A 13878-nucleotide genomic window follows, 5' to 3' on the forward strand; every position below is an offset into this window, starting at 1 on the left:
CAATCGATTGTTTGATCACTCTATTGTTGGATGAGTTTATTGACTGTTTGACTATTTTACTGTTTGACTACTTTACTGAATGTTTGACTACTTATTTTTGGTTTCTGTTGAATTACTGTTTGCTTTAGTTTGGGTTTCTGTATTAACCAATGGATTGTTTAGCTAACCTCATTGTTTGGCTTTAGTAAACTTCCTTGCTGACTTAGTGAAATGCCAAGAAAGTAGTCTGGCCCTTAAAAAAAAAAAAGCTTGCTTTTTACACTTAGGGCTGCCTCTCTCCTCCAGGCTGGTCCAGCTAATAAAGGCGCCATAATTTAAGACAAAATTATGACCTTGTGGAGCATTTTTGGGGTGCCTCATCTATAATAGTCGTGATGGTGGATAAAGTGACCAGCCAATTTCCTTCACTGCAAACTCCGTATTTCCTGCACTGTAACTAGCCTTTTCTAGAAAACCTCGGGCAGGATGGACATTTCCTTGTAACCTCGTACCGAGTTTTCAGTAGTGTTTTCAGTAGCAGCTGCTGCGGACAATCAGGCCACTTATTTCTGGGACAATGGCAAATCCTCCTCTCCTCTCATTTCAGGAGACATTCTCTCAGATGAGCCTTCCCTCACTGATCAATTCTTTCTATACCTTTTTTTTTTTTTAATGATACCATCACTGATCGATTCATGCCCAAGCATCCGGAGGGAACGGCATGTCTGTGCACACGGCAGCTCTGGAGGCGGAGACGCTGAGTTGAGGCTTCCCCTCGAATGTTTCAGCAAAGTAACAGTCATGTGTGCACACACACATACACACATACACACTAACACACATTCACACACACATACACCTACCCACTCTCACACACACACATAACCTACCCATTCTCACACACACAGCTACCCATTCACATATACACACACACTCACACATATACACACATTCACACACACCTACCCACCCACACATACAAAACCACTCAAACACACACATTCACACACACACACCCCTACCCACTCACACATACACATCACACGTACACACTCACATTCACACAACACCCCTACCCACGCACACATACACATTCACACACATTCACATACACCTACCCACTCACACATACACACACACCCCTACCCACTCACACATATACACACACACATACACACACTCACACATACACAAACACACACATTCACACAGACACACATACGCACACCCACTCACATACACACACACGTATTAGAGTAGATATAATAAAGTGTGATGGATTAGGGGAACCGTCGAGGACAACTGTACCATCTGGCAACTTCCCTCATGGATCCGAATTCTTCCAAACTCCATCTAGCGGTTGAGATGCTGAGTTTCTTCACGAATATTTGTGCAAAATAAAAAGTCAACTGATAGGTTTCATTTACCAGCAATATATTCAAATTTTATTACCATTTTCTACAGGAATTCGACACCAGCCTCTGTGCCCCCAGTTCGGGGAGGCAGAGAGAAGAGCGTACGCACACCTGTGACTAAGAGAAAACCTTGGACAAGACTCTCAGTTCCGTGACGAAGCCCGCCAAGATGAAGAAGTCTCATCTGGGGACGTAAGTGAACCTACCACCGAGAGAACACTAAAAGGAATAGTCGAATGTCCCATAAACTGAGGGGAGTTCAGCCTTCCTCCCGGGATTTTATACACAGGGGGAAATATTATCAGGCTCACAACACAGAAACCCGTACACGCAAGCTCTCTGCGGCCTTAGCGAAGCATTAGACACATTTGCTGCACAGTGCGAGTTTATTGTGTGAGACGTGGACACTGCACTTATACTCAGTCACATCCACACAGATCAAGAGTAGGACCCGAACGGCAGGCTACTGAGGAACACAAGGTCCACCTGGACTGCGCTGTGAAGGGACTTTAATGCAGACGGGTCGGGGGCTAGCGGATTCCAGACGTTGGCGGGCGGGCGGGCGGCTGTGGCCGGCTCACAGCAGGGCCATCTCCAGAGGGCAGCAGGCGTCTCAGGCAGATGGCCACAGGCACCACTGTAACAACTCATTTTCCTCACAAGCTGCACAGGGTCAGTCTGGAGACCCGAAGCGGCGCCTCAGCAGCCACAGCCTTTCGGGACAGGGAGCGTTGATGGTGGGTGCCAACGTCTTCCGGGAAAGCAAGCACAGGCAGCTTCTCTCGGGAGTGCGGGAGAGGCGCGGGGCTTCCCGGCGGAAGCTCGGTCAGGGTGCAGACGGGCTAGCGCCAGCCTCGCACCTCAGGGCCTTCGCGCTGTGGGGCCACTGGTTTCCGTTGGGTTTTGGTGGTGCCACAAAGGCGGCCCGGGATAGACATGCAAAGCACATACGTGCCCCGCCCCATACCGCTGGCACAGCGGACCATGCCCGTACACTGGACCGTGAAGGCAGGGTCAAGGCAAAGGTGGGACCATCCAAGAAAACTGAAACGACAAAACTGATCTCTGAGGATGTGGGCACTTCCCGCTACCTGCGGGGAACATGGAGAGATCACCTTGGGTTCCGCAAGGTGGTGAGTCCCGTAAAATTACGAGCTGGTAAAAAGCCACGTGCCAGAGTGAGAACAGAAGCGTTTTGCTATTGGGAGAAGCACAGACCTGCACAAGAGGGTCCCGCTGCCCGCTCACCGCAGCGTCCCAGAGCGTCTGGGCCGGGAGCAGGGTTCCAGTCTGGACCCACCTCTGTTTCGTCCTCAGAGGGCCCGGGCGGTGCCTTGCTCTCGGGGGCCTGGCACACCCTTAGGCAGCTCCCACTCACGAAGGCTGGTGTGTGCAGACCGAGACTTCCCCGTCGGACTCAGAAATGAACCTGCCGAGTGCAACAGCCAGTCCCTAAACCCGTGACATCTGTAGGCGGACTGTTTGTTGGTTTGTTTTTTGGGGCCACACCTGATGAAAGTTCCTCCTGTTCTTTCATTCGAATCAACAATTACCGCAGGGTGGGTGCGTGGGAGGGAAATTGGGGTCATTAGTGCTGGAAAACATACACTGGTGGAGGGATGGGTGCTGGAACACTGTATGACTGAAACCCAGTCAGGAACTGTGTATCTCACTGAGACTCAATAAAAAAATAAAGTTAAAAAAAAAAGCCACCTCAATTTTAAAAAGAAAAAAAACGATTACAGGAAATTCTTTTCCATACTATTGAGCTATATGTGTATATGTATATGTGTATGTGTGTGTTCTGACTCGATACAAATATGGAACCAAGGGGCCAGAGCGATAGCACAGTGGTTAGGGCGTTTGTCTTGCACGCGGCCGACCCAGGTTTGATCCTCGGCATCCCATATGGTCCCCCGAGCACCGCCAGGAGTGATTCCTGAGTGCAGAGCCAGGAGGAACCCCTGAGCATCGCTGGGTGTGACCCAAAAAGCCAAAAAAAAAAAAACAACCCAAAACAAATACGGAACCAAGATCAAACTCTCAGGCACTCTCCCAGGAAGCACCGACTCGCCCCCAAGCCAGGCCCCTGGGCGGCCAAGCGATACTCTCTGCTCCCTAGCTGGGGCTGTGGCACCTCGCCACCTTCTCCCAAATGCCACTTTAAAAATGTTGCTTCGTCCAATGCTATTTCTGAGAAACAGTACATCTTTATATGTTATTTTATTTTTTTAATTTTTTTTTTGGTTTTTGGGTCACACCTGGCGATGCACAGGGGTTACTCCTGGCTCTTCACTCAGGAATTACCCCTGGCGGTGCTCAGGGGACCATATGGGAAGCTGGGATTAGAACCCGGGTTGGCCGCGTGCAAGGCAAACGCCCTACCCGCTGTGCTATTGCTCCAGCCCCCTATATGTTATTTTAAACCTTACTGGATTTTACAATTTCGGTTCACTTCTTTCTTTCCCATTTGATAAAATTAAAATGAAAGCTTTCCACTACCAAGAGGTCTTTAAAAAAAAAAAAAAAAAGTGGTTGCAGGGCACAGATGTGGAGCCATGTGAATGCAGGAATCCTGGCCAGCGGCAAGGGCTGACGTTTCGGTCTGAGCCACCGTGTTATTCTGCCTCTTAAGAATCCCCTCCCGGAGACCTGAGTACCATGGAGAGAGAAGGGCAGCGGGTGCTCAGTCTTCGTGGGGTACCTTCACCCCTGTCGGTGGTGCTCAGCACACAGAAGCCTGGCTCTCCGTCCCTAGACCATCACTGACTGAGTCCGAGGCCCCTCTCCTCACGTCCCCGAATGTTTTCCCAGGGCACACCGCACCACAGCATTCTCCAGCCAGCAGCTGGCGGGCGTCAGCACCACGAAGGGCTGAAACCGTCCTCAGCACGTGTGCAGCCACCCCAGACGCCTGTTCCCACCACCTGCAGACATTGCTGAGGCCTCAACCATCCCCGAGCACAAGGTGAAGGTTAAAACGCAAACCCAACAAGCAGCCCCAAGCACGGTCTCCGAGGGAAGGAAGCATGGCCACCACTGTCCAGGTATTCCTTGGCTCTGGGCGGCGAGGGACAGTCCCGGGGAGCACGAGGCCGAGACAGGGCGACCAGTGTATCCAGGCCCAAGGACACATCCCCGGGCCCACCCACGGATCCATGGATCACCCACCCACCCATCAGAGTTGCGGAGGGCCACATCCACAGCGGCTGGTGTGGCCGGGGAAGGATCTCCCCATGTCTAAGAGGAAGGGGACGGGTTGGCCAGCTGCGTGACAGATGCGGCATGAGAAGGCTGGGCGTGGCTCCCTGGGGAGATGCACAGGGGCAATTCCTATGGCAGACACAGGAGAGCATTTCACACAGCGCTCAAGAGGGAGACAACTCTGTCCCTTCTGCTGAGGGCCTCCAGGCCCGAGTGCAGACCACAGCCCCCAGGCCACAACCAGCCAAGAATAAGAGTGCCTCTAGGGGGGAGGGAGGGAGGGGCTGGGGCAGGGCTTCGGGGGCCCTGGGAGGGCAGCAGGAGAAGAACTGGCCACTCCTGAGGCCTCCAAGTGACCACAGATTTTGGCCAGCGCCTCCTTACTTTCATTCTTTCGTTTGTCCCCCTTGAGCCACACCTGGGGGTGTTGAGGGGGCCGGGCAGTGCTGGCTCCAGCCCCCTGGAGTCCTGGTTAAAAGCAAGTTTGTGGTTCGGCGTGTAGCTCTAGGAATGTTCAGTCCGGGTGCGTTTCATGCTGGAATGTTCATATACAGCTAATCCTGCTTTGGGGCCACAATCGAGGATGCCCAGGGCTGACTCCCGGCTCTGTGCTCAGGGATCTCTCCTAGCGGGGCCCAGCACATGCAAAGCATGTGCCTTCCACGCTGCAGAGGGAACGCAGATGTGAGGGATTCCTGAAGCCCCACAGGGCTACGGAGCCAAGCGTACCGAGAGAACACGGGGCCGCCGCGTGGGGGGACAGGCGAGAGCAGCGTGGTATGGTGGGAGTGGGGTCACCACCACCACAGCCCACACCGAGAGTTTGTTTCCGAAGCTTCACATTTCGCACTGCATCTTGCTCCGAACTGTCACCCTCTGGCCCACAGTGACAGACCAGTCAGCAGAGTCCAGACACCTTTCCCCAAGGCTCAAGGCAACACGACAGTTTTACCGTAACAAACGCTCAAAGTACATTAAAGGAGGAATGAGAAACAAAACACATGCCGGGCGGTGAGGTTTTCCAAGGAGCACCTCCCCTAAAGGACAGCAGCCGGCCGGGTCCAGGGAGCCTTGGGTGCCCCTGTAGGCAGCCTGAGAGCGGAGCCGGGGACGGGAGAAGAACGCCCCAGCGGGATCAGTAACAGCCGCTCGACCCCCCTATTGCACATTCTTTTAGTGTCTACCGTTAAACAAAATTCACTTTCAAACGTAAGGACCAGCGGGCTCTCCCCGTTGCCCTCCTAAAGAAAATTCACCTTGAATAAGTACTGAGAATTCCCATTCTTGACAAACCAGATCGAGCGCGAGCTTGCTTTGTTCGTCCAGAGCTGTTTAAAGAGGATGGCTATTTTAAGTGCCACAGGTGACGGGAGGCCACTCGGCAAACTCAGAGATCGGGACCTGTCAAACCGTGTCCGGCTGAAACGTTTCGGCTCCCTTCCCGGTCAAGGCCGTGCATCTCCTGGGCAGCTCTGCACCTCCCAACGCCGAATGGCCTCGAGAAGCTTCTGATGAAAGGCAGGTGAGCCCAGGGCAAGCAGGTCACTCTGGTCCACCGGGATTCGGTGACGGTGCCTCCTGCCCGCCTCTTGCACAGGAAGTACCTACCAGGCCACAGACGCACACGCATGACAGCAGCTTTCACTCATGAGTATTGAGGGGTCCATCGCGGGAAGAGGGGGCTGACGGGCACGGGGTGGGGGTGGGGCTCAGGTCCTGAGGAGGTGGGGTCGCTCAGGGGGTCTCCTCCACCCCGCCCTCGGTCTCCAGTTCTGCCAGCTGCCTCCGAAGGAGGTTGACCTTGGCCTGTAATTCCTTGTTATACTTGATGACATTGACCATTTCTTCATAGGCTTCGTCCAGGTACTTGGAGGATCTGTTCCAACGCAGGAACACGCCTGTGGAACCAGGCACAGAGGGAGAGATACACACAACAGGTTAACAGCCCTCTGCAGAGAAGACGCCACGTTAGCAGCCAACGTCCCCACCCCGACCCCACCATTCACACAGCTTAAGAGCCTCTGAACTAGGGATTTCGCAGTATTCCGAGTGTATGCAGTCACTCAGAGCCCAAGAAATCCTCATTTCTGGGGCTGGAGCAACAACACAGCAGGTAGGGTGTTTGCCTTGCATGTGGCTGACCCGGGTTTGATTCCTAGCATCCCATAAGGTCCCCGAGCACTGCCAGGTATAATTTTTTTCTTTTTGGGTCACACCCAGCGGTGCACAGGGGTCACTCCTGGCCCTGCACTCAGGAATTACCCCTGGGGACCATATGGGATACTAGGAATCAAACCCGGGTCGGTCGCATGCAAGGCAAACACCCTACCTGTTGTGCTATCACTCCAGCCCCTCCAGGTGTAATTCTTGAGTGTATGAATCAGAAGTAACCCCCCTGAGCACCACTGGGTGTTACCAAAACTAACAAACAAATAAAAACAAACAAACAACAACAACAACAAAGGAAATCCACATTTCTGTCCCTACAGGCCAAGCCTCACACATGAGTGAACATATTCGCGGCCGCGCGACACATCATAACGGGAAATATATATATATATATATATATATATATATACACATATATATGTATGCCTCTTAGAGAGTCCGGCAAACTACCAGGAGTATCCCACCCACACAGAAGAGCCTGGCAAGCCCCACCCCCCCATGGTGTATTCAATATACCATAAACAGTAACAATGACAGGTCTCTTTTCCCTGACCCTGAAAAGAGCCGCCAATCATTGGGAAAACGAGTAAGGAGAGGCTTCAGGGTTGGAACGAATGGAGATGTTACTGGCGCCCATTCAAGTAAATTGGTGAACAATGGGATAACAGTGATACAGTGACAGTGATACCCAGACATATAAGGCCTCCGTGCGTGGAATCATTTTTACCAACCAAAGTTGGAGCAACGCAGAAGCACACACACTGTCCTTTCAAAGCCCTGCTCCCACACTCTCTGCCTTTCTATTTTTTTTTCTTTTTGGGTCACACCCACCAATGCACAGGGGTTACTCCTGGCTCTGCACTCAGGAACTACTCCTGGTGGTATTTGGGGGACCATATAGGATGCTGGGAATCGAACTTGAGTCAGCCGCATGCAAGGCAAATGCCCTACCCACTGTGCTATCGCTCCAGCCCCCCTCTCTGCCTTTCTCTGGAACCTAGGAGGCGAGCTTCCAAATCCATACGCTACTGCTACTTTCCCAAACAACAATAATTATCCTTTATTATAAATCTAAAAGGAGATACTTTCTACCCACACAGGCTTAACCGTAGCATCCCCAAATAAGGGTGTAGAGATGTGAGCAAGAATGGCAGCTTTCCACACATGTCAACATCCCAGAAGTTCATAAAGGTGTTTATTTGGTTTTGTTTGGTTGGTCGATTGGTCTTTTGGGGGGTCACACAGAGATGCTCAGGGGTTCCTTCTGGCTCTCTACACTCAGGAATTACTCCTGGCAGTGCTCAGGGACCATACGGGATGCCAGGGATCGAACTCAATTCGGCTGCATGCAAGGGAAGTGCCCTCCCCACTACACGATCACTCCAGCCCCTGGTAAATGCTCTGAAACACTCCTGGACCTAAGACGCCCTTCTGTGGAGATCCAAGTGCTCCCCAGTCGGGAAGGGTGACCAGACACGGCTTCCAGTCTAGCTGTAGGGTATTGATCTTTCTATAAGCAGGCTACTCTCTGATCCAAGGATCGCTCCCCGGGGCATAGATGCAAACAGCGGAGAAGCCTGTAAGGTCAGAATCTAGTGGAGAATTCAGAGCGTGGGGCGGATGCAGGAAGGTGGGACCCAGCAGGGTCCCTTGAGCCCTGAGCTGAGGATGGCGGCGGCGTGTGGCCAGATCACTGGGTGGAGTGACAGGAACCTGGCCAGAGAGTCACACAGGCCCCTGCCGCCTGTCCCTCATCGGGAGAACCGGCCAGTCTCAGGCCCCGCTCCCAACACAGCCTGTCCCCACGCAGGCGGGCCCCTGGGACGGATGGCTTCAAGGAGTGTTCCAGAAGCCCCCGTGGGGAGGCAGCTGCAGGGGCTCAGGTCTGCAGCAGCCAGGCCTGTCAGAGTGGACCCGGCTGCCGGCGAAGGAAGCAGCCAGCGGTGCCGAGCCCGGAGGACCCAGTATAGGACCAACCCCTGAGAATAGCAGCAAACGGGCCTCCATGGAGCACAGGTGAGAGGGCGCTGGGCGCTTCCTGCCTCACAGGGCGCCCCCTCCCCGGGCCATGCCCCCAGTCGCTTCACAGAGACGATGCTTCCACCTAGTAGCAACTTATGCTTCACAAACAAGAGCCAGTGCAGGTCAGACGCCCGTCCGGGCTCTGAGACAGGACCGGGAGCCGGGCCGTGTCCTGCCTGGGCCCCGTCTGTGCGCGTTCCCGGGGCCTCACAACACCGACAATGACGCTCTCACGTGGCCTCCCCGTCCCCTCTCTCTGGGGCCGTGAGCACTCCCGACGTGCTGAGTGTCCCCCCAAAGGCTGGCAGCACAGTGCAGAGGCGCCGTGGGTCAACGACATGGTCAGCTGGGTGTGAGGGTGACAAGCGAGGGACGGCATGCGGGCACAGACGAGACACCTGCCAGCAGGCGAGGAGGGACGTGCAACGTGGGCTGGCCACCCCGGGAATGAGATGGCCACTCACGGGGCCCGCAGCTCCCAGACACGCATATTCCGGAGAGCTGCTGGCGACATGACATGGACGGTGGAGATGACCAGATGAAGCTGCCTCACGGGACAGACACCAGAGTCGGTGACCCCGCTCCCCCCACTCCCCACCGTCGGCTCTCCGTCAGGGACACGAGACTCACCTTCCCATAGCTGCAGGCTCTGGGGTGCCACCGAGGGCCAGATGACCAGGTTGTTGGCCTCGTACAGCGGGTTGGTGAACCTCTTCAGCTCACTGGGCCGGTTGACCCAGGACCACAGAGACATCGTCTTCTGCTGCAGCTTCAGCTTGCATCTGACCAAGGAAGGAAATGGACGCGCATGTCAGGGGCGCTGACGGGCTCCATCTGCCGGGACAGTCTCTTCCCCGTGTTAGACAACGTTGCAAGATAAAAATACCCATCAGAGGGACCACACAGACAGCATAGCGGGAAGGGCGTTTGCTCTGCACGCAGCCAAGCTGGCACCCCATAGAGGCCCCTGAGCACCGCCAGGAGTGATCCCTGAGTGCCAAGCCAGGAGGAAGTCCTGAGCACCGCCAGGTGTGGCGCCAACACAAACAAAAACACAATGACTAGACAGAGACTGTTTTACAGGTTTTACAATCAGCAAGAATGATAAGAGCAGAAGCTGGACATGGGGGAGGCCGGTCTCAGCCTCACTCATGAATCAAAACCCGACAAGGGGCTGGCGAGCGAGCACAGAGGCGGCTGAGTCTGGTTCCATCCCTGGCACCACCAGAAGCGACCCCTGAGCCCGGAGCAACCCGGAGCCAGGACTAAGCCCGGAGCATCACCAGGTGTGGTCCAGCTCCTCAAAATTACTCAACACAAAAGTGAGGATGTCTGAGTCTGTGTTTTCATGTGAAGAGCTTACTGAAAAAGAGCTCTGTTTGGGTTGTTTCAGGGACCATCAATCATACACAGCCTGTTGGAAACGAAGATGGAGCCAAATCTCAAAACTCGAGAGACCTGGGGCTGGAGTGATAGCACAGCGGGTAGGGCATTTGCCTTGCACACGGCCGACCCGGGTTCAAATCCCAGCATCCCATATGGTCCCCTGAGCACCACCAGGAGTGATTCCTGAGTGCATGAGCCAGGAGTGACCCCTATGCATTGCGGGGTGTGACCCAAAAAGCAAAAAAAAAAAAAAGAAAAAATACTCGAGAGACCTGCTTCGGAGGGGCAGCACAGCAGACACACACCACGCAGACGCCCGGCCAAGAGCACAGCACCGGTCGGCTCTCCTGCGCCTGACGCACAAGCGCAGCCGTAGACCAGGCCGGAGAGGCACCAGTGGGGGCTCACTTGAGAAAGATAAAGGCGGGACAGACCCCGCTGAGTCCCTCTGGTCAGCAAGGACTTCGCTCTGGTCCAGACGCGTTGCCACATGGCCAGTCCTTCCACCAGGCCACGGCAAGACCCTCGGAGTCCAGGCGTGAGGGAACCCAGGAGCCCTGCGGCCAGGTCAGGACAGGCACGGGGCCAGAGGGTCAGCAAGTTTTCAACGACAGAAATGACACAGAAAGCTCCCTGGCCCACCAAGGAATGAACAGGGAAATCAGTCACAGAAGGAAACCCAGAACATTTATGAATAGGTGAAATTAATAACATGCTTTTTAGATAACTAATGGTCTGAAGAAGGAATCGCTAGTGAAATCAGAAAATATTTTCAGGAAACAGAAAAACAAAAATGCAGCTGGCTAACAGCATGGTAGGGGACAAGGAGGGCAGTGCTCGGCGGGGACTCTGTCCTGAGACTTTCTATACCAAAAAAAGGAAAAGAAAAAGATTTGAGATCTATACGCTGGCTTTACCTGATAGCTAGACCAATAACAGCAAAATAAATCAATGGTAGCAGAAGGAAAGAGAACACCTGAATTAGAAGGAGAGACAAAGTAGAAAATCACAGAGCAGGGTCCGGAGAGACAGTCCAGCGGGCAAGGTGCTTGCCTCGTATGCAGGTGACCCAGGTTTGAGTCCCCACACCCCATAGGGTCCCCAAATCCTGCCAGGAGTGATCCCTGAGCACAGAACCAGGAGTAAGGCCTGTGAGTTCCTCCCGCTTTTCTGTTTGCAAAGTGCAAAAACTTATACTAGGCTTGATATGTTATAGCCTCCGTATTTGCTAGTATTCTCTGAAAGAGGCAGGACCCTATGGTCAATAAAACGGACAGGATAAGCAAGGCTGCAGCAGCACTGCCAACAGTGTGAGTGACGCTTTGCCACCATGACCTCGGGTGGAGGCCCTGTAATGCATCCCCGCAATACACTGGGCTGTTTTCATACTGAACTCCTGGGAGTTTATCTTTAAACACTCCAACTGGGGCTGGAGCAATAGCACAGCGGGTAGGGCGTTTGCCTTGCACGCGGCCAACCCGGGTTTGATTCCCCATATCCCATATGGTCGCCCGAGCACCGCCAGGAGTAATTCCTGAGTGCTGAGCCAGGAGTAACCCCTGTGTATCACCAGGTATGACCCAAAAAGGAAAAAAAAAAACACTTCGAACTATCTCATCGTGAAGAGTGCGAGTATCCAGACATATTTCCCTTCAGGTCCTATAAATGGTATCTAATTTGTGCCCCAGTATGAGTGGACCCATTATATCTTTGGGGGGGGGGGTGACACAGAAATAACTATTCCAGTCACAAAACAGCCTCGTTTGTTGCTCCAAGGTCTCAGCCCGCCCCTGGACCCAGAGCAGGGCCTGCTGGACAGCGTCCAGCAGGTGTTCGACATCACGGCTAACGGCAGCCTGCCCTGTCCAGAGGTGGTGAGTCATTTTGCCACTTTCTGACAAAATCAAGCGTCTGGATGGGGTCTGAAGAGCTGTTCCGGCAAGAGCAGGTGTAGTGGCCGTAGCAATGAGTCCCAGGAGAGCTCCGATCGGGAGAGCACCAGGACCCCCGTCACAAGCTCTGTAGCAGGGGAACTCTGCCATTCCCCGTGCAGGTTCACTGCAGCCATATATGTGATCTGGCCTTTACTAAGATTATACTGCGAGAAGCTTGGACAGAGAGGGAGGAATCCAGACACAGTCAGGACAAGAAACCCTTTTTTCAGACAGGGCCAAAGGAAAGGGCTCCTCGAGCAAATACATAAGGGTGTTTTACACATGCTTTCATGCAGAAAGAAGGATTGTGACTGATATTTTCACTCCTAAGTGAAAATTGAGCTGCTTGGAGCCACACAGGTATCCATCCCAACAGTGGCCAGGGCTTGAGGCTAAGGTCAGTATGTTTGGGGTAAAACGGTCCATTACAAATCGCCCATGGTCAGGGCTGGAGTGGCAGCACAGCGGGTAGGGCGTTTGTCTTGCACGCGGCCGAGCCGGGTTTGAATCCCAGCATCCCATATGGTCTCCTGAGCACCGCCAGGGGTGATTCCTGAGTGCATGAGCCAGGAGTGACCCCTGTGCATTGCCAGGTGTGACCCAAAAAGCAAATAAATAAATAAATAAATAAATAAATAAATAAATAAATGCTCAAGGCTGGTGGGGGTATATTCCCCCATTGTGCCGCTCCAGCAGGTTGTGGGTCTAGATATGAAAGCTGAAAAAAAAAAAAAACTAAAAACAGAAGAGACACTGCCAATTGGCTGCAGGAAGAAAAGGACATTTAACACAGTTCAGGAACAAACTTGCCCCCAGGCCTCAGTCTAGAGCTGCTAACATCTCGATGACACGGTTTGCCTAGGGGGACTGGCATTCCGCCCGCTCCCCAGCTCCCCAGGCGAGGACTTCTAAGCTTTCGTAGAGATGGGCTCACCCACTGGAATGGAAGGCTGACCGAGAAAGCTTCGGTTAGTGGGTGTCACATCACTGAAAAGCATGCGCGGAAGAGGAAAAAAATGTTCTGGAAGTGGTCAGAGGTGGTATGAATCGGGGGGTTGGTATGAACCCAAGTCTGGGGGTGAAGAGAAACAGAGGGAGACACTCCAATACAAACAGGATCGAGAGAACATCCTAGGGAGAAGCTAAAAGAAATTCCTCATTTGGGAACTGAAGCATCTGTGAAACCCAGAGAGGGGGTAAAAGAAGGCAATCGTTAGTCCAGACACAGGGTCCTGGCATCGTCCAATCCACAACCTGTAAAAGCCGGGGGCGAGGAAAGTCCAGTCGACATGTTATGTTGTAAAAATAGTTTTTTAAATCTGTGACCACCAGTGGCGAACCCTCAGGAATAGCAGCGGGGAAGGAAGGCCGGGCTGAAGGGCCCCATGAGAACCACGGTGAAATTAACATTCCTCGAGCCAATCAGCAAACGCCACTTGCCTGATTTCTTTCAGATAACCAAGACAGGGGAATTCCATTCTGAAAATGAAGTTTCAATATGTCCAACTTCAGCTGTTCTTCTAAGGATTCTAACACCCTTTATTTTTCATAATTAAGGGGCCACTGTGGGGGGACCACACAGGATCATGGGATCTCCACTGAATATGGAGGGGTGTTGGGCATTAAAGCCACAGTACCCCCTTACTAAAAAGGGGGGTGGCCTCAGGATCGGAGGCCACAGTTGGAGACGGAGTGAGGATCCTAATCTCCGCTTGCCACCGTTCAAGTAGATCTCGTCCCCATAAATTCAGAGTTAGGGGTGCTACATA

General features: G+C 53.2%; 1 protein-coding gene across 1 annotated transcript in view; it reads right to left on the minus strand.

Moving 5' to 3' along the window:
- Positions 1–1396: 1396 nt before the first annotated feature.
- Positions 1397–13878, minus strand: part of MTMR9 (myotubularin related protein 9) — a 36113-nt gene continuing 23631 nt past the window's right edge. The window contains exons 9-10 of the mRNA XM_004614702.2: positions 9420–9571; positions 1397–6496 (exon numbers count right to left, since the gene is read on the minus strand). Of these exons, the coding sequence (XP_004614759.1) occupies positions 6333–6496; positions 9420–9571 (316 nt within the window). The 3' untranslated portion in view covers positions 1397–6332. The remainder of the gene's footprint in view (positions 6497–9419; positions 9572–13878) is intronic.

The sequence above is a fragment of the Sorex araneus genome, chromosome 1, assembly GCF_027595985.1.
Source record: "Sorex araneus isolate mSorAra2 chromosome 1, mSorAra2.pri, whole genome shotgun sequence".
Lineage (NCBI taxonomy): Eukaryota > Metazoa > Chordata > Mammalia > Eulipotyphla > Soricidae > Sorex > Sorex araneus.